This window comes from Anabrus simplex, chromosome 4 (assembly GCF_040414725.1).
Source record: "Anabrus simplex isolate iqAnaSimp1 chromosome 4, ASM4041472v1, whole genome shotgun sequence".
NCBI lineage: Eukaryota > Metazoa > Arthropoda > Insecta > Orthoptera > Tettigoniidae > Anabrus > Anabrus simplex.
Genome location: NC_090268.1, coordinates 222114309 through 222133071, shown reverse-complemented (window position 1 = coordinate 222133071; position 18763 = coordinate 222114309). Strand labels below are relative to the sequence as shown.

Genomic DNA, 18763 nt, shown 5'->3' with positions numbered 1-18763 from the left:
ACAGTTATTAGTGGGTAATTGCTAGTTATATGGGTAATTGCTAATTATGAAAATGTTGCGGGTTGAAACTTTTGCTTATTCTTTTAGTTGACTTCTGTAGCATCGAATGTGATGTGAAGACATCGGTGTGAAATGCCGGTGAGATAAATTAATATTGTTCCGTGGAATAAAGTATGGCGGACTTCGGGATGAAGTTATTGTTCTTTTCTGGTCTGGTGAGAAAGAATAGAGTTGCTTGTGTTGTGAACTGCTGTGGAGAGATTAGAATGTATACGGCAACTGCAGAGTCAGAGCGTTAAAGCTGGGGTGAGGCGTCTTCTCATTCTGACTGTGAAGAGGAGCCGTAGTGGCACGCCATATTTGTGCCGATGTGCGCTGGGTTCCGGCGTGTTGTTGAAAGTTGTATTGTATGCAGTGGAAGTTATCTGATGTGTCGCTGAGAGGTAATTGATGATGAGACTGAGCCTCCTTCTTAGTCCACCAATACTCATCATCAATTACCTCTCAGCGACACATCAGATAACTTCCACTGCATACAATACAACTTTCAACAACACGCCGGAACCCAGCGCACATCGGCACAAATATGGCGTGCCACTACGGCTCCTCTTCACAGTCAGAATGAGAAGACGCCTCACCCCAGCTTTAACGCTCTGACTCTGCAGTTGCCGTATACATTCTAATCTCTCCACAGCAGTTCACAACACAAGCAACTCTATTCTTTCTCACCAGACCAGAAAAGAACAATAACTTCATCCCGAAGTCCGCCATACTTTATTCCACGGAACAATATTAATTTATCTCACCGGCATTTCACACCGATGTCTTCACATCACATTCGATGCTACAGAAGTCAACTAAAAGAATAAGCAAAAGTTTCAACCCGCAACATTTTCATAATTAGCAATTACCCATATAACTAGCAATTACCCACTAATAACTGTCACCATTGTTGCCGTTCAAACGCACGGAATACCCATGAATCTCCATCCACACTGACCAGTCTCCGTACCGATCTCGGCACTGCAACTGAAAAACTTCCAGCTTGATGCCTATAAAACCTCATTTGACTATGAAATATTTCCCTACCCCCGGTGATTTTAACTAAATTAAACTGCTCTACATATTTCTGAAATGTCAATACTAATTCCTTCTTCCAACCTCTAAAACATCAGGACGCACTTGGTACTAAAAAAAAAAATATTTTATCCTTGCACACCAGCTGCTCTTTTGTAATTATGTATATATTTATAAATTCTCAACTATTCAATTAGATAATGTAATTACTATATAGTTACCAACTATTGACATTAGTTTTTATTACAAACATTTACGCTGAATGTTATAATGTAAATATTTTTAAAACTTTATCTCAACTGTTCAATTGAACAATGTAAATACTGTATATTTACTAACCTTTGACATTAATTTTTGGATACAAACATTGACGCCGAACACTACACCTTTTCTCCCTTAATTGTTTTAATGTAAATATTTTTTAACTTTTCATTTCCCTATGATTGCGTCAACTGTTTCTCCAGAGCACCACTGCCGAACTCTACTATGTTAATTTTAGGCATTGGTGCTGACTTTTCATCTATAAACCTATATGTTCAACCATCACTTTTGTACAACTATTTCCCATACTTAATTTTTGTAATTGTATTAGTAATATGTATTGATTTGTACCGTCAACTACTAACCAGTTACCTGATTTTTTACCTTGAGGTGATATTTTGACTGATGATGCCCTCAATGAAGGGCGAAACATGTCTCAAGTGGAATCAACAATAAATTCCTAATTTATAAAATTTAATGTATTGAATAGGTGGGAAAAAACTAACCTTTTAGCATCCTACATTCAGTATCTTCAATACGGATAGCAATGATTTTTATCACTAGAGGCCACGTTACCAGAGAAATATTCTTCCCTGAGGTTTTTCAACCGCCTACAAAGTAACGTGTTGGTGTCAAGCTTTGAAATTACTTAATTTTTGACTGGTCATGGCAAATTGTTACTATTTTCATTGCTTCAGAATTAATCGTCCTGATGGCTACGCGTGTGTTTGTGGATCCTCACAAACGGTGGATCACCTACTGTTTGAATGTGCTGCATTTGAAAGAAGAAGGCATGACTTGAACTCTCATTTGAATTATTGCAACATTGCATTATCAAAACCGCTGTATCATTTGTTTAAGAAGCCGTGCTGTTCCAAATATTTTATTTACTTCATCCACTTCATTTTCCGTCGATTAGATACATGAATTCTTTTTCATTGTAAAACTGAATATGTATGTTAACTACAACCCTAGTATACTATGTAAAATAGGGTTCCAAACTGCTTTGGATATTCAGTAATAATAATAATAATCTGTATAGTAGTAGACTTCCTAAGTTTCTGGCATATGATGGAAACTATTAGTTATCACTGCCTCTGTGGATCAGTGGTAGAGTGTTGGCCTCCAGATCCCAAGATAGCGGGTTCAAACCCGGCAGAGGTAATAGGATTTTTGAAGGGCGGAAAAAAGTCCATTCGACACTCCATGTCGTACGATGTCGGCATGTAAAAGATCTCTGGTGACACATTTGGTGTTCACCCAACAAAATTCATTAAATCTCGGCCATAGATGCCCAAGAGACTTTCGGTTTACTTGACCTGCCATCTAGTAGGCCTAGAGTAAAACAAAACGTCTAAAATGACGAGCAGATAGCCAGTTGGCATCAAATTGAAATGTCTGCTTACGGTAGCTGAGGCCATACAATTATTATTATTATTATTATTATTATTATTATTATTATTATTATTATTATTATTATTATTATTATTATTATTATTATTATTATTATTATTATTATTATTATTATTATTTTATTTTATTTATTTAGTCTGATCCAGGACACCCCAGATTTGCCATAAGACACAGAATAATACACAATAACAATTTTGAGGGAAGATAAAAAGATTAATGTTTAAAAAAATGATAGGTTACAATTAACCATGTTAAATGGCATGAACTCCATATAAATGGTGACGAAGAATCGAAACTGAGTATTTGATGAGTGAGACGACTATCTCATCTTGTAGGCTTCTCGCTAGTTTATAATTTTGTCGCCATGTGACGAAAGATTTGGGAATTGTTCCCCTCGCGCCAAAGAAAAGTCCAGTCACCGTAATTTTTGTAAGGTTATACGACTCAAGAAAGAAAGGGATGGTTGGATTATAGATATCCTTTTTCTCATTGTCTACGTCAGTCGGCTGAGCGGCTGAAGATTCAAAGCGTACCGTAGGATCAATAATTTCTGCTTCGTTCCTCCGTCTGTCAATCGCTATAATATCAATCCTGCGAGTGCTGCCTCCTTCGGCGAGGCAGTGGACTTCTTCGTACACTTCTAGATTTTTGAGACGAAGAGCATTAGCAATCAGGTTTCTGATGATGTTATGGCGTTTGATCCTAAGCCGTTCTCCTTGAGGGCAACTCCCCAGCACATGTGGTAAGGTTTCATACTGCAGTGTCTGCAGTGGCCTGTGCTGGTAGAACGTCCCGGAAGAGTACGTACTGGTGCAACCATCGCGGTCATCTTCAACATCTCCCTCCATTCCGAACAAGTTAAACCATCTCTTCTGGTAACTCAAGAATTAGCAGCAGGAACTTGAGCAAATAACTCAACACCTCTTCCTTTTTGTGGATATGCACACCAAGCTTCAAATTTGCATGTTCTAAGTATATCGCGTAGTTGTCTAACAGATTTCGTTGATGTCTCTTCATTGAGTTGATTATTATGATTATTATTTACTGTTAATTTGTATGCATTGCAGTTGTCAAGATGTCAGAGTATTACAAGCAATGTATCAACATTTGCTTCTACTTCAAATCTGAGAAAATTTTTATAGAGGCACAGTGGTGTGGAAGTAATTTACCATGAATGAAGAAAGCATAGCAGGTTAGATAGAACGTGTCTTTCTTTTGACATCAGTGGTGTTGTGCGCCGAGAATGTGGTGTACCCCACAGATGGGGGATGGAGGCAAAGAATACACCCACAGTATCCTGTACCTCTCGTAAGAGACGAATAGGAACAAACTTATGGGTCCACCTTTTCAATACTAAACAATGCTATAATATTAAATTACATTTTAATTAATAAATGGAACTAGTTTCACACTTTTTCTGTGTCACCTTCAGTCAAAAAACTTAGGAAAACAAACATTGACATATATAAAATAAACATACAAAGCAATGCACAATACAATTGGACATATGACTAAAGTGAAATGAATTAATGTGATGAAAGATCACTTCTTACAACACTAAGTTACAGATTAATTAAAAATATAACACCATTTCTCGAATCACTGCATAACATATTTTCAGATAGCTCTCTTTTGATCACAAGGAACTTGAGGTCCAAGTTCAATATTTAGTCTGAAAATGTTGATTATATGCTTGTAACTTATGGAAAGTGTAAAATTTTTCTTCTTATAACAAGATGTGACAGTTAGAAATTTAATCTATGAGCCTGATAGGAACTTAAAGTTCTGGGTTCAACTTTGTGTTGCCAAAATTCAATGTATGAAAAGAATTTGCGTCACTGTTCAAAGATCAAGTACGTCTTCTCTACACAGAACATATAAAACAAAGCATGGGACCAATATGGCCATATTAAGTGATTAAAGGGACTGAGAGTTTAAATGAATGTCACCTTATACAACACTAAGATAAAATTTTCTTAAAAACTTAACACCAAGTCTTGAATCATCAAGTAATATTATAAAAGTTTTCTTTTGAAATCGTAAGAAACTTGAGTCAAAGTTCAAATTTCTGTCTCAAATTGTTATAGTTTATGTGGGAGTGAGCTGGAACAGTTCCAGATTAAAATGTGACATTCCTTCTTAAAACACGACCTAACACTTTAGGATATGTCTATCTGTAAGCCTGAAAGGAACTTTGAGGGTCAATGCCGTGTTCTGCATATCTGATCTTGAAATTCCGTCCTGTTTGTCCTAGGTTAGAACTGTTGCAGTCTTGACAGCAGAATCTGTATACTCTGGACTTGTGAAAAACATTACTCCTGTTTACTGAGGTAGAATTATGAAGGATGACCTTGAACAGTGGAAAAACGTTGTGTGGAGTGACGAATCACGGTACACAATGTGGTGATCCGTTGGCAGGTGTGGGTATGGGGAATGCCCGGTAAACGTCATCTGCCAGCGTGTGTAGTGCCAACAGTAAAATTCGGAGGCGGTGGTGTTATGGTGGGGTCATACTTTTCATGGAGGGGGCTTGCACCCCTTGTTGTTTTGCATGGCACTATCACAGCACAGGCCTACATTGATGTTTTAAGTACCTTCTTGCTTCCCACTGTTGAAGAGTACTTCGGGGATGGTGATTGCATCTGTTCAAAATGCACGGCCTGTGGTGGAGTGGTTACACAACAACAACATCCCTGTCATGGACTGGCCTGCACAGAGTCCCAACCTGAATCCTATAGAACACCTTTGGGATGTTTTGGAACGCCGACTTCGTGCCAGGCCTCACCGACCGACATCGCTACCTCTCCTCAGTGCAGCGCTCCATGAAGAATGGCCTGCCATTCCCCAAGCAATCTTCCAGCACCTGATTGAACGTATGCCTGCGAGAGTGGAAGCTGTCGTCAAGGCTTAGGGCCGCCCAACACCATATTGAATTCCAGCATTACCAATGGAGGGCGCCACGAACTTGTACGTAATGTTCAGCCAGGTATCGGGATACTTTCGATCACATAGTGTATATAACAAACAATTTAAGACCGAAATTTGAACTTGGACTCAAGTTCCTTACGATTTCAAAAGAAAACTTTTATAATATTACTTGGTGATTCAAGACTTGGTGTTAAGTTTTAAGAAAATTTTATCTTAGTGTTGTATAAGGTGATATTCATTTTAACTCTCAGTCCATTTAATCACTTAATATGGCCATATTGGTCCTGTGCTTTGTTTTGTATGCTCCGTCTAGAGAAGACATGTACTTTATCTTTGAACAGTGACACAAATTCTTTTCGTACATTGAATTTTGGCAACACAAAGTTGAACCTGGAACTTTAAGTTCCTATCAGGCTTATAGATTAAATTTCTAATTGTCATATCTTGTTATAAGAAGAAAAATGTTATACTTTCCACATGTTACAATCATATAATCAACATTTTCAGACTAAATATTGAACTTGGACCTCAAGTTCCTTATGATCAAAAGAGAGCAGTCTTAAAAAACGTAACGCAGTGATTCAAGAAATGGTGTTACATTTTTAATTAATCTGTAACTTAGTGTTGTAAGAAGTGATCTTTCATCACATTAATTCATTTACATTTTAGCCATATATCCAATTGTATTGTGCATTGCTTTGTATGTTTATTTTATATATGTCAATGTCTGTATTTCTAAGTTTTTTGGCTGAAGATGACGCAGAAAAAGTGTTGAAACTAGTTCCATTTATTAATTAAAATGTAATTTAAATATTATAGCATTGTTTTGTATTGAAAAGGTGGACCCATTAGTTCGTTCCTATTCTATTCTTGGTTCAATACGGATACATAATGAAGTTCTTAAATTTGAATGTCAAAAGTTGCGACCAAGGGATGATGGATCTTGAACCATGAGATTACTTGTGATTACTACCATCACACGAGGAACACCATGGGTTGACTTCACATGCTATTAGCAGTACTGTGAGGAACAACATGGTTCTGTGATGCGTATTATTGTAGGTGGATCACTATGGGTTTACAGTATCCATCATTAGTACCACTATATGCAGAACACCATGGGTTTACATTACCTGTGATTAGTACCACTATGCGAGGAACACAACTGGTCTGGGTGTTGCCTGTGAATAGTACCACAATGTGAGGAACACCATGAGTCTGCATTACCTTTGATTAGTACTATTATGTGAGAAACACCATAGGTCTGGGTGTTGCTGTGATTAGTACCACTGTATGAGCGACCCCGTGGGTGTACGTTGCCTATGATTAGTACCATTATGCGAGGAACACCATGGTTCTGTGAGGCTCCTGTGATTAGTACCAGTATGTGAGGAACACCATAGGTCTGTGTTACCTATGAGTGGCGCTATTATGTGAGGAACACCATAGGTTTGCATTACCTGTGAGTTGTACATTACGTGTGATTGGTACCACTACGAGAGGAACAACATGGTTCTATTTTCCCAGCATTTAGAACCATTATGATGGGCCAGTGACCTGGATTTTGGAACCCTTTAGACAAGAAGCATAATCCATTTAGGGTTTATCTTTGGAAGCAGTCCCTTATTCAGTTAACACCATTGTTTTAAGTTATTTTATGGGAAGGTGGGGCATTGCGGGTTGGATCCACTGTTTGTTTTACGTTTATAATCATTGTTCATCATAGTCTTTTTGATATCTAGTTATTGGATGGATATTGGAATTATTTTAACTGTGTGACTCATTGGCTGAATGGTCAGCGCTGAGGCCTTCGGTTCAGTGGATCCCGTGTTCGATTCCCGGCCGGGTCGGGGATTTTAATCGCCTCTGATTAATTCTTCTGGTACGGGGACTGGGTGTTTGTGTTTGTCCCAACACTTTCCTCTTCATATTCACACAACACACTACGCTACCAACCACAACAGAAACATGCAAGAGTGATTGCATCCGTCCATATAGAGTTGGCGTCAGGAAGGGCATCCGGCCGTAAAACAGGGCCAAATCCACATGTGAGAGACAGTAGTTTGCACTCGAGACCCCACAGGTGTGGGAAAAAGCAGTGGAAAAAGAAGAAAAGAAAAGAATTGGAATTATTTTAACATTCAGTATTGTGAGTTGGATCCCTTGATTATTTTAAATTCATTTTCATTCATTCTTCATCATCATGATTTGAATTTTTGTCAGTGGATGAATTTTGGAATTTTAATTGTCATTACATTTTGTCTCCTCTCGTAACATTTGGGACTGACGACATAGATGTTTGGCCCTTTAAACAAGAAGTATCTTCATCATCATCATCATCAATCAGTCAGCCACCACTGATCTACAATTAGGGCATTCGCCCCGGTGGTAGATTCCCTATATGTTTTTTTACCTACTCTTTTCTTAAATAATTGCAAAGAATTTGGAAATTTATTGAATATCTCCTTTGGTATATGATTCCAATCCCTAACTCCTCTTCCTATAAATGAATATTTGCTCCAATTTGTCCTCTTGAATTCCAGCTTTATCTTCATACTGTGATCTTGCCTACTTTTACTCATTTGGGAAAAATATTTCAGGTTCCCTGTGGGAATCAACATCTGTATCACATACTACTTAGTCGAGGAGCTCATCTCCTTTCTACCATGTCATCCCAGCCCAAACTTAACAACATTTTCATAACACTACTCTTTTGTCAGAAATCACCCAGAACAAATCGAGCTGCTTTTCTTGGATTTTTTCCAGTTCTCGAATCAAGTAATCCTAGTGAGAGTCCCATACACTAGTTGGTCTTACCAGAGACTTAAATGTCCTGTCCTTTACATCCTTACTACAACCCCTAAATACTATCATAACCATGTGAAGAGATCTGTAACCTTTCTTAACTATGTCGTTAATATGATTACCCCAATGAAGATGATTCCTTATATCAAAATCTAGGCAATTACATTGTTCCCCACGAGGTACTATTACCCCATCACCACAATAATTAACATTGAGAGGACTTTTTCTCTTGGTGAAACTTACAACCGGACTTTTAGCTCCGTTTATCATCATACCATTGCCTGCTATACATCTCTCAATATTGCCGAGGTCTTTTTGCAGTTGCTCACAATCTTGTAACTTATTTATTACTCTATAGAGTATAATATCATCCACAAAAAACCTTATCTCTGATTCAAGTTCTTTACTCATACTATTTATAAACATAGAAAACATAAACCTACCCTAATTCTCGAAGTTCTATTATCTAGAAATATAGCCACCCATTCAGTCACTCTTTTGTCTAGTCCAATTGCACTCATTTTTGCCAGTAGTCTCCTGTGATCTACCCTGTCAAATGCCTTGGATAGGTCAATTGCAACACAGTCCATTTGACCTCCTGAATCTGGGATATTGCTATATATTGATGGAATCCTACCAGTTGACCTTCAGTGGAATAACCTTTCCTAAACTCGAACTGCCTTCTATCAAACTAATTATTATTTTTGCAAACGTGTCTAATAATTATTTCTGAAAGCTAATACGTAACACTGATTGGCCTGTAATTTTTGGCATTATGTTTATCACCCTTTCCTTTATACACAGGGGCTACTACAGCATCTCTCCATTCATTTGGTATAGCTCTTTCATGCAAACAGTAATCAGTTATGTCCTTCAGATATGGTACTATGTCCCAACCCAGAAATCTTATCAGTTCCAGCTGCTTTTCTATTTTCAACTTTTTTATCTTATTGTAAATGTCTTTGTTATCATAGATAAATTTTAATACTTTGTTAGTATTAGTCACATCTTCTATTTGGACATTTTCCTTATAATCAACAATCTTAATATGCTGCTGAATGAATACTTTTGCCTCCTGAAGTTCCTCGCATACACACTCCCCTTGTTCATTAATGATTCCTGGAATGTCCTTCTTGGAACCTGTTTCTGCCTTGAAGTACCTGTACATACCCTTCTATTTTTCACTAAAATTTGTCTGACTGTCAGTTATGCTTGCCATCATGTTATTCTTAGCTGACTTCTTTGCTAGATTCAATTTCCTAGTATATTCCTTCAATTTCTCCTTACTTCCACAACCATTTCAGACTCTTATTTCTTTCCAACCTGCACCTCCTCCTTTATCTCTTAACTTCTCTGTTATAATATAGCTGGTCTTTACCATTCCATACCACATTCCTCAACGATTGCTTTAAACTCATCCCACAGTCTGTTTACATTTTTATTTACCATTTTCCACTGATCAAAATTGATTTTTAAATCTCCCTCATGCCTGACTTACCAGCCATATGGTACTGCCTAATAGTCCTACTTTTATGACCTTCCTTTCTATCACATTTATTTTTAACTACGACAAAAACAGCTTAGTTTGATGTCTTTAACTATTGAAATCAGTGTTTTTGTCTGGCAGGGCAAGGTCAGTAAGTAGGGTGGATGGGGAAGCTTTGTTATGGGGGAGGCTCCAGGAGTTGTTTCTCCACAATACGTCTCAAGACTTCCAGGTAACACAAAATTTTGATGATGATGATGATGATGATGATGGTGGTATTAGCAATCAAATTGAGGTAGAGCTGTGTGTGATCCCCCAAATTGCATACCAGGACATGTTTGATAAATTGATTGATTGATTGATTGATTAGTGGGGTATTTGAAAGGAAACAAAGCTAAGTTTGGTTATTTCTTGAAGAGGCCTCATTTGTATTTTTCTATACACATCACATGGTGCTGTGTCCCTCAATGAGTCATTGTCGGCTGTAACTTGATCAGAGTATATATAACTTTTTCCTGCATACATTGGCCAGTTCAACTCAATTTATAGATGTTTGCAATGATAAACAGACCAATCCTGGCATAAAACATACGCCCACACAAATCAAACTGAATGGATGGAGTAAGGCGGGGTTGTAATTGACAGAGTTTTCTTGCTTGTCGCCTGGCCTCTTGATGTCTGCGGCGTTCTCTTTCAAACAAGTTGACAGCGGTGGATGTAGTGCTCCGCCACATTGAGCGGTCCACGGCACATTCTTCCCATGTCTGTATATCTATACCAGTTGTCTTCATGATGTGTTTCAGCTGGTCCTTAAAATGCTTAAGTGGGGCTCCATGAGGTCTACTGCCGGAGCAAAGTTCACAATAAAGAATTTGGCGGGGAAGCCTGGTATCACCCATGCAGTGAACATGGCCTAACTATCTCAGCTAATGAGCGATGATTGTTGCCTCAGTACTATTTAGCTGCGCTTTGTCGAGAACTGCCATGTTGGTCACATAGTCCTCCCACTGTCGAGAACTGCCATGTTGGTCACATAGTCCTCCCACTTAATATTCAAGATGAATCTCATTTTCTGTTGGTGGAAGCACTCAAGTTTTTTGATATCACGGTGATAGTGTCCAAGTTTCACAGCCATACAGCAGCATGGAAATGACAACAGCTTTGTACACCATGAGTTTGGTATGCAGTCTTCATGAATAACGACCTAAAACTGCATACCAAACTCATGGTGTACAAAGCTGTTGTCATTTCCATGCTGCTGTATGGCTGTGAAACTTGGACACTATCACCATGATATCAAAAAACTTGAGTAATCCATTCTAATACTACTTTTCAAAGCTAAAATAATGATGATAATCGTATGGCCTCAGCTACATTGTGCAGGTACTTTAATTTGACGCCATCTGAAATGCACTTCGGTATGTCATCTCACAAGCTGGTTTTACATTTTCTACATAATATAAATACTAGGCAATTGATAAGAAAGATTTCCTTCATAGTATAGAATATCCTGTTGAAAAATATTTTTATGGTAACTAGTTTTAGACTTATACACAAGAAATTACATTTTCCTCTTTTCTCCTCTGCTTGCATTGTCAGCCTCATGAAGAAACCTGTGTCCTCCATGTTTGCTAAAAATGAGGGAGAAGAAAAAACAACTACATGGGAGAAAAATCAATCCACATTAATGTAGTGATAATTTCTGTCTATAGATTCTCAAAATTTGTGCAGCTTGACTTCCCTGGAGAAGTGTCTGTTTCTCGTCTGTCTTGATGATCCGAATCCTAGTCTGGGATCTCTCAACCGCCAGACAGTAGCAGCTCTCCAGATGGTACATGGCTGTGGGAGCAAGAGCAATTCAGCTAACCGCTGGTTTGATAAGACTATACAGGTGAGTAACCAGATATAAGATATTATCTACTAGCTTTACATAGGAGCAGTTTTGAATGTACAGTTATTGCTTTTCCTTGTAGACGTTAGTTGTTCATGTACATAGCCGAGTGCCTGCCTGTTAGCTCACTTCTTTCTTCCCATGAAATACAATATATATTTTTATTTTTTTACAAACTTAGCAAATATATTATTTATGGATACACATACTTGTTTACAAACTCGGTCAAATAAATTATTTACGGATACATATATTTGTTTACAAATTCAGCAAATTAAATTATTTACAGATGCACACATTTGTTTACAAACTCGGCAAAATAAATTATTTACGGGTATACACATTTGTTTACAAACTCAGTCCTCTCCCCCATTGTTCCCTCAATTCTGAGGATTGTACTCCCCGAAGAGGCTATTGGTCAGGTGTCTCCATCTCTTGCGTCCTTTACCAGACTTGCTGCACCAAAGATGTTCAGCCCAGTTATACTTTTGATAAGGTTCGACCATCGAGTGAGAACTCGTTCACTCTCTCTTGCCAGGAAATAGTAATTTTTTCTATGTTGTCATTCCCACGTCACACATAGTATGTCCAAGGAATTGTAAAACTCTTTGTTTACATATTGATGATAATCTGATTGAGGTTGAGCTGGTTCATAATGTAATAATTCAGACAAAATGCTGTCCAAGGTATGCGTAACATTCTTCGCCGGTACCATATTTCAAAAGAATTTATTTTCTTCAGATCTGTAGCATGAAGAAGAGTCCACTTCCCAGCTCCACAGGGAAAAACTGATAATAACGGACTGGATACTACTCTCATATTGAGTGGTAACGAGATAGAACGATCCTTCCATAAATGGGACAAATTCATCGTTACATTTTTGGCCGTAGCTGTTGTTCTCATAAATCTCAGGAGCACAGCTACCTTTACTGGAAATGACTGAACCAAGGTATAGAATTTCTGAGACTTTCCCCAATTCCTTGAAGATGTCTCTGCTGGCTAATTTCTCGGCTCTATCAACAATCCTTATTTTGGTCTTGTTCATATTAATTTCTAGTCCCATTTGAATACTAACATTTTTGACATGAGAAATGAGTGCTGCCATTTCCTTCTCATCACTAGCAGTGAGTGCAGTATTGTCTGCTAAACAGAGGTTGGATATTTTCTTACCACCAACGGGAAATCTGCCATCCCATTCCTCAGCTGCAGCTCTCATTATGTAGTCGCCATAAATACTGAAGAGGACGGGAGACAGTATACAAACCTGCCGGATACCTTTCTGGATCTTTAAATTCCCAAACAGTTTGCCATTTACACTGACTGACAGAGCAAATGCAACACCAAGAAGGAGTGGTCAGAACTTCATGCCAATTGCAGGGTAGACTGACGTCACTGAGGTATGCTCATGATGTGAAATGCGCTGCTGTGCTGCGCACGTAGCGAACGATAAATGGGACATGGCGTTGGCGAATGGCCCACTTCGTACCGTGATTTCTCAGCCGACAGTCATTGTAGAACGTGTTGTCGTGTGCCACAGGACACGTGTATAGCTAAGAATGCCAGGCCGCCGTCAACGGAGGCATTTCCAGCAGACAGACGACTTTACGAGTGGTATGGTGATCGGGCTGAGAAGGGCAGGTTGGTCGCTTCGTCAAATCGCAGCCGATACCCATAGGGATGTGTCCACGGTGCAGCGCCTGTGGCGAAGATGGTTGGCGCAGGGACATGTGGCACGTGCGAGGGGTCCAGGCGCAGCCCGAGTGACGTCAGCACGCGAGGATCGGCGCATCCGCCGCCAAGCGGTGGCAGCCCCGCACGCCACGTTAACCGCCATTCTTCAGCATGTGCAAGACACCCTGGCTGTTCCAATATCGACCAGAACAATTTCCCGTCGATTGGTTGAAGGAGGCCTGCACTCCCGGCGTCTGCTCAGAAGACTACCATTGACTCCACAGCATAGGCGTGCACGCCTGGCATGGTGCCGGGCTAGAGCGACTTGGATGAGGGAATGGCGGAACGTCGTGTTCTCCGATGAGTCACGCTTCTGTTCTGTCAGTGATAGTCACTGCAGACGAGTGTGGCGTCGGCGTGGAGAAAGGTCAAATCCGGCAGTAACTGTGGAGCGCCCTACCGCTAGACAACGCGGCATCATGGTTTGGGGCGCTATTGCGTTTGATTCCACGTCACCTCTAGTGCGTATTCAAGGCACGTTAAATGCCCACCGCTACATGCAGCATGTGCTGCGGCCGGTGGCACTCCCGTACCTTCAGGGGCTGCCCAATGCTCTGTTTCAGCAGGATAATGCCCGTCCACACACTGCTCGCATCTCCCAACAGGCTCTACGAGGTGTACAGATGCTTCCGTGGCCAGCGTACTCTCTGGATCTCTCACCAATCGAACACGTGTGGGATCTCATTGGACGCCGTTTGCAAACTCTGCCCCAGCCTCGTACGGACGACCAACTGTGGCAAATGGTTGACAGAGAATGGAGAACCATCCCTCAGGACACCATCCGCACTCTTATTGACTCTGTACCTCGACGTGTTTCTGCGTGCATCGCCGCTCGCGGTGGTCCTACATCCTACTGAGTCGATGCCGTGCGCATTGTGTAACCTGCATATCGGTTTGAAATAAACATCAATTATTCGTCCGTGCTGTCTCTGTTTTTTCCCCAACTTTCATCCCTTTCGAACCACTCCTTCTTGGTGTTGCATTTGCTCTGTCAGTCAGTGTATTTCAACCATAGCTGAGTTGACTTGATACCAATTCCTTATCAGCCAAACCAGATGTACAGGAACGTCCATTTTCAACAAAACTTGCCACAGTTTCTTCCACTGAACACAGTCAAACGCCTGCTGATAGTCTAAAAAGCAGATGAAAGGAAGTTGAAATTCTCTGCTTTTTAAATCAACTGACGGATGTCTAATATTTGTTCTCTTGTGCCTTTACCTTGGACATATACAGCTTGTTCATGGGTATCTCTGAAGCAAGAAAAGCTTGAAGCCTCTCTTTAAGTACGTAGGCAAGTCTGCAATTTTGCTCTAATTGTCTTTCGGTAGGTTCTGTGGCATTGTGTGCTCACCAGCAGCTGGATGGCATCATTGTATACGTACGTGGTAGGTTTCAGGTTATCAGATCAGTACAGTTTGCACTGTTGTGATTTAAAGTGTCCGTGCCACACTCTGTTTGCACCAAGGAAGAACAGCGTTCCGTAATCCATCTTTTGTGGTCTCAGGGTGTACCAGGAGTGGAAATTCATAGAAGACTTTTCAGCACAATACGGGGACAATGTTTTGCCACAGCAAAGTATTTACCAGTTGATTGAACAGTTCAAAAGGGGTCGCACGAGCATGAAGTATAAGGAAAGATCTGGGCGTCCATCTGCAACTGTAATTCATGCCAATATTGAACAAGTGTGTGATATGATCCTGAATAACAGACGAGTGACTGTTGATGACGTGGCAAACCCTATGCACATTAGCCATGGTTCTGCATATGAAATCATGCATAACAGGCTTAATTTCACAAAGTGTGTTCGAGATGGGTTCCAAAACAACTCAGTGAAGAGCAGAAGCGCAATCGTGTGAAAATCTGTCAGCACCTACTGGACAGCCATTTTAACGAAGGTGAAATTTTTCTGAAACTGATCATCACTAGAGATGAAACATGGGTTCACCACTTCGAACCAGAGAGCAAACGTCGGAGCATGGAATGGAAGTATCCTGGATCCCCAGTGAAAAAGAAATTCAAAAGTCAATCTTCCTAATAAGGTACTCCGGTACACCAAGTGCTTTGGGACTCTCAAGGGCCAATCTTGGAACATTACCAAGAAAAGGGGGAAATGGTAATCAGTGAACGTTACAGTGATATGCTGGTAAACTAGCTGAAACCTGCAATTCGCAACAAACACAGAGGCCAATTGTCGGAAGGAGTTTCTTTTGTTGCCTGACAATGTACGTCCACATACAGCCGCCCACACCGCTCAAACTCTTCAGATGCTGTGTTTCGTGGTGTTGGAGCATCCTGCATAAAGTCCCGATCTCGCCCCGTCGGGTTACCATCTGTTTGGTCCACTTAAAAATGCCCTAAGAGGATGTCGATTCAGCTCCGATCAACAGGTGAAGGAAGTGGTGCATACGTGGCTTGCTGCGCAACCAAAAACCTTTTTGGCAGAGGGTACCAGAAAGCTTGTGAAACGGTGGACCATCATCATCATCATCATCATCATCATCATCATCGGTTTGCCCTTCCAGCGAGCTGGGTAGGGTGTTTGAAAACGAGCGTCTTCCAGAGTTGCCTATTCAAAAACATTTCGTTGTCCAAGACAGATTCCCAATTCCATCCTCTTCTCTCCACGTCTTCCCTCAGTTGGTCCATCCATCTTCTTCTTGGTCTTCCAACTGGTCTTCTACCTGTTATTCTCTTTTCCAAATAAGCACATGGTAACCTTGTGCTATTCATTCGTTTAACATGCCCAAACCATTTAAGTCTAGATGACCTAAGTCTTTCCTCCATCGATTCATTTAGACCTAGGTTAGATCGGACCTCATCATTTTTCACATGATCAAGTCGGGTCTTTTGGAGGGCAGTTCTAAGAAATTTCATTTCACACGCTTGAATCCTACTACAATCCTTTGATGTTAGTGTGCAGGTTTCCAGAGAATATGTAAGGATGGGAATGAAATATGACTTGTACAGGGTCATTTTTGTTCTTTGTGGGACCTTCTCATCCCATAGTAGGTGTCTAACGATACTGAAAAAGTTAGAGCCTTTGGTTACTCTGTTGTTATTTCTACCTCAGCTCTGTTATTACTAGCCATTACGCTTCCTAGATAACTGAACTGGTTACTTCAACTTGGTGGTCCTGTATTTTTATGTTGCATTCTGTATTATGTCTGCTGAATTTCAATGCTACTGTTTTTGATGGGTTCAATTTCATTCCATAATCATCAAGCTTCTTACACCATGCATTCGGATTATTTTGCACTCCCTCCTCTGTTTCATCCCATATTGCCACGTCGTCTGCAAACACCAGAGCCTGAAGATCTTTATTACCTTTTCCTTTTAGTTCCTTTAAAATGGTATCCATAATTGCTATGAATAGAAGAGGTGATAAGGCACTTCCCTGTTGTACTCCTTTGGTTGTATTGAACCATTCAGAGTGACCATCTCCAATTCTGACACAGCTTTTACAATTAGTGTATAGCATTTGGATCTTCCTAATAAGGTACTCCGGTACACCAAGTTTTCTAAGACTTTTCCAAATAGTTGATCTAGGAACATTATCATACGCCTTTTCAAGGTCCATAAACACAATAATTAGGTCTTTTCCTCTTTCCCAGTGTTTCTCTGCCAACATCCTCAAAGCAAATATCAGATCTGTTGTGCTTCTTCCAGTCCTAAAGCCATGTTGTTCCTCTTCTAAGATAGGCTCTAGTATATCCCTTACTCTGGCTTCAATGATCTTCTCCATAATTTTAAGGCCTTGTGACAAGAGGGTAATGCCTCTGTAATTTTCACTTCCTTCTACTCCCTTTCTTAAAGATAGGAACTATGACCCCTTTTGTCCAATCTTCAGGTGTTTCGTTATCCTTCCATATTGTTCTGAGAACTCTATACAGCCACTGTATTCCTGGCAGACCAGCAGCTTTAATCATGTCAGCTGTAATTTCATCAGCTCCTGCTGACTTACCACTTCTCATCCTATGGAGAGCTTGCTCTACTTTTGTCCATGTAATTGGGATATCTTCCTCTATTGTTTTCTGTCCTACATCCTCAACAGAGATCTCTTTAGGGCCATTTAGGAGCTTGTCGAAATACTGCCCCATTGTATTCATGATATCTTTCATATTGCGAACTACAGTGAAACTCTGTTAAGAAGTTTTTCAAGGGACTGCAAAAAAAAAAACTTCTTAAGCAGGAAACTTAAAAGGGGTAATGCCCAAAAACTTATTCTGTACTTTGAAATACATGTGAAACAAACAGCCAACAGATTTCCTTGTTTGTGAACAATACCGAAATAGGCCGATATATAAGAGCTGCTAACAGAAAGCCACAATATAAAAATTCGATTATCATGACAAAATTTTTATAGATAAAGTAAAATAATTGAACATACTGGTACCGTATTAAAATATATTTGATAAGAGAAGGGAACATATTAAGTTATATAAAAACGTTGCAAGGTTTGCTTATTTTAGCAGGCAGAACTATTTCATTCCACGGTTTCCTTTCCTCCGCACTTACAGTCTCTGCGTCGCAACAAATTGTTTTGTAAACGATGTCGGCTCGATTTTTAAAGCGGTCCAGCCACCCGTTCGACGCAGTAAAAGGTACCCTTAATTTGCATGCGGCTTTCTCCTGCACAATAGTCCCACTGAAAGGTATGTTTAAACTTCGCTGCTGTTTAAACCACATTAGCAGAGCTTGTTCTATTTCATCGTACTTTTCAGATTAAACTTCCTTACAATTTGCTGAAGTATTCCCTGCAAAAGCAGAGATCTCTTCTTTCTTCGCTATAATACCGTTCAAAGTAGACGGCGGCATCCCCAGCTCCTTTGCCAAGGCAACACGGGAAGGTGTAGATAACTCCACTTTCCTTGATATCTTTCCTCTGAGTTCCGCTCATTTTCACTTAAAAAGTTTGTACGTTGATATTACAAGTACAACTAACTTCACCGACAATGTTCAATAACGGACCATTTATATTGGTATCCTATAATTACGAGGCTACACTGTGCTTGGCAATCCGTAGCTTAGGTTTACAAGACACAAAGACAAGACGTGTACTACAGTTTGTTAGCATGTGCTTTCTATCTTCCTCACACCCCTGACACCTGCCTCAAGGATAACGGCAGCAAATGGGAAATCTAGCAACTTATTCTTAGAGATCTTAGAACCTA

The 18763-nt window shown here is 40.0% G+C and overlaps 1 protein-coding gene across 5 annotated transcripts in view; it reads left to right on the top strand.

Moving 5' to 3' along the window:
- LOC136871792 (carnitine O-acetyltransferase) overlaps positions 1-18763 on the top strand; it is a 219798-nt gene that overhangs the window by 93622 nt on the left and 107413 nt on the right. For all 5 annotated transcript variants that reach the window (XM_067145382.2, XM_067145385.2, XM_067145384.2 and 2 more), the window contains exon 8: positions 11683-11861. In XM_067145382.2, coding sequence (XP_067001483.2) covers positions 11683-11861 — 179 coding nt within the window. The remainder of the gene's footprint in view (positions 1-11682; positions 11862-18763) is intronic.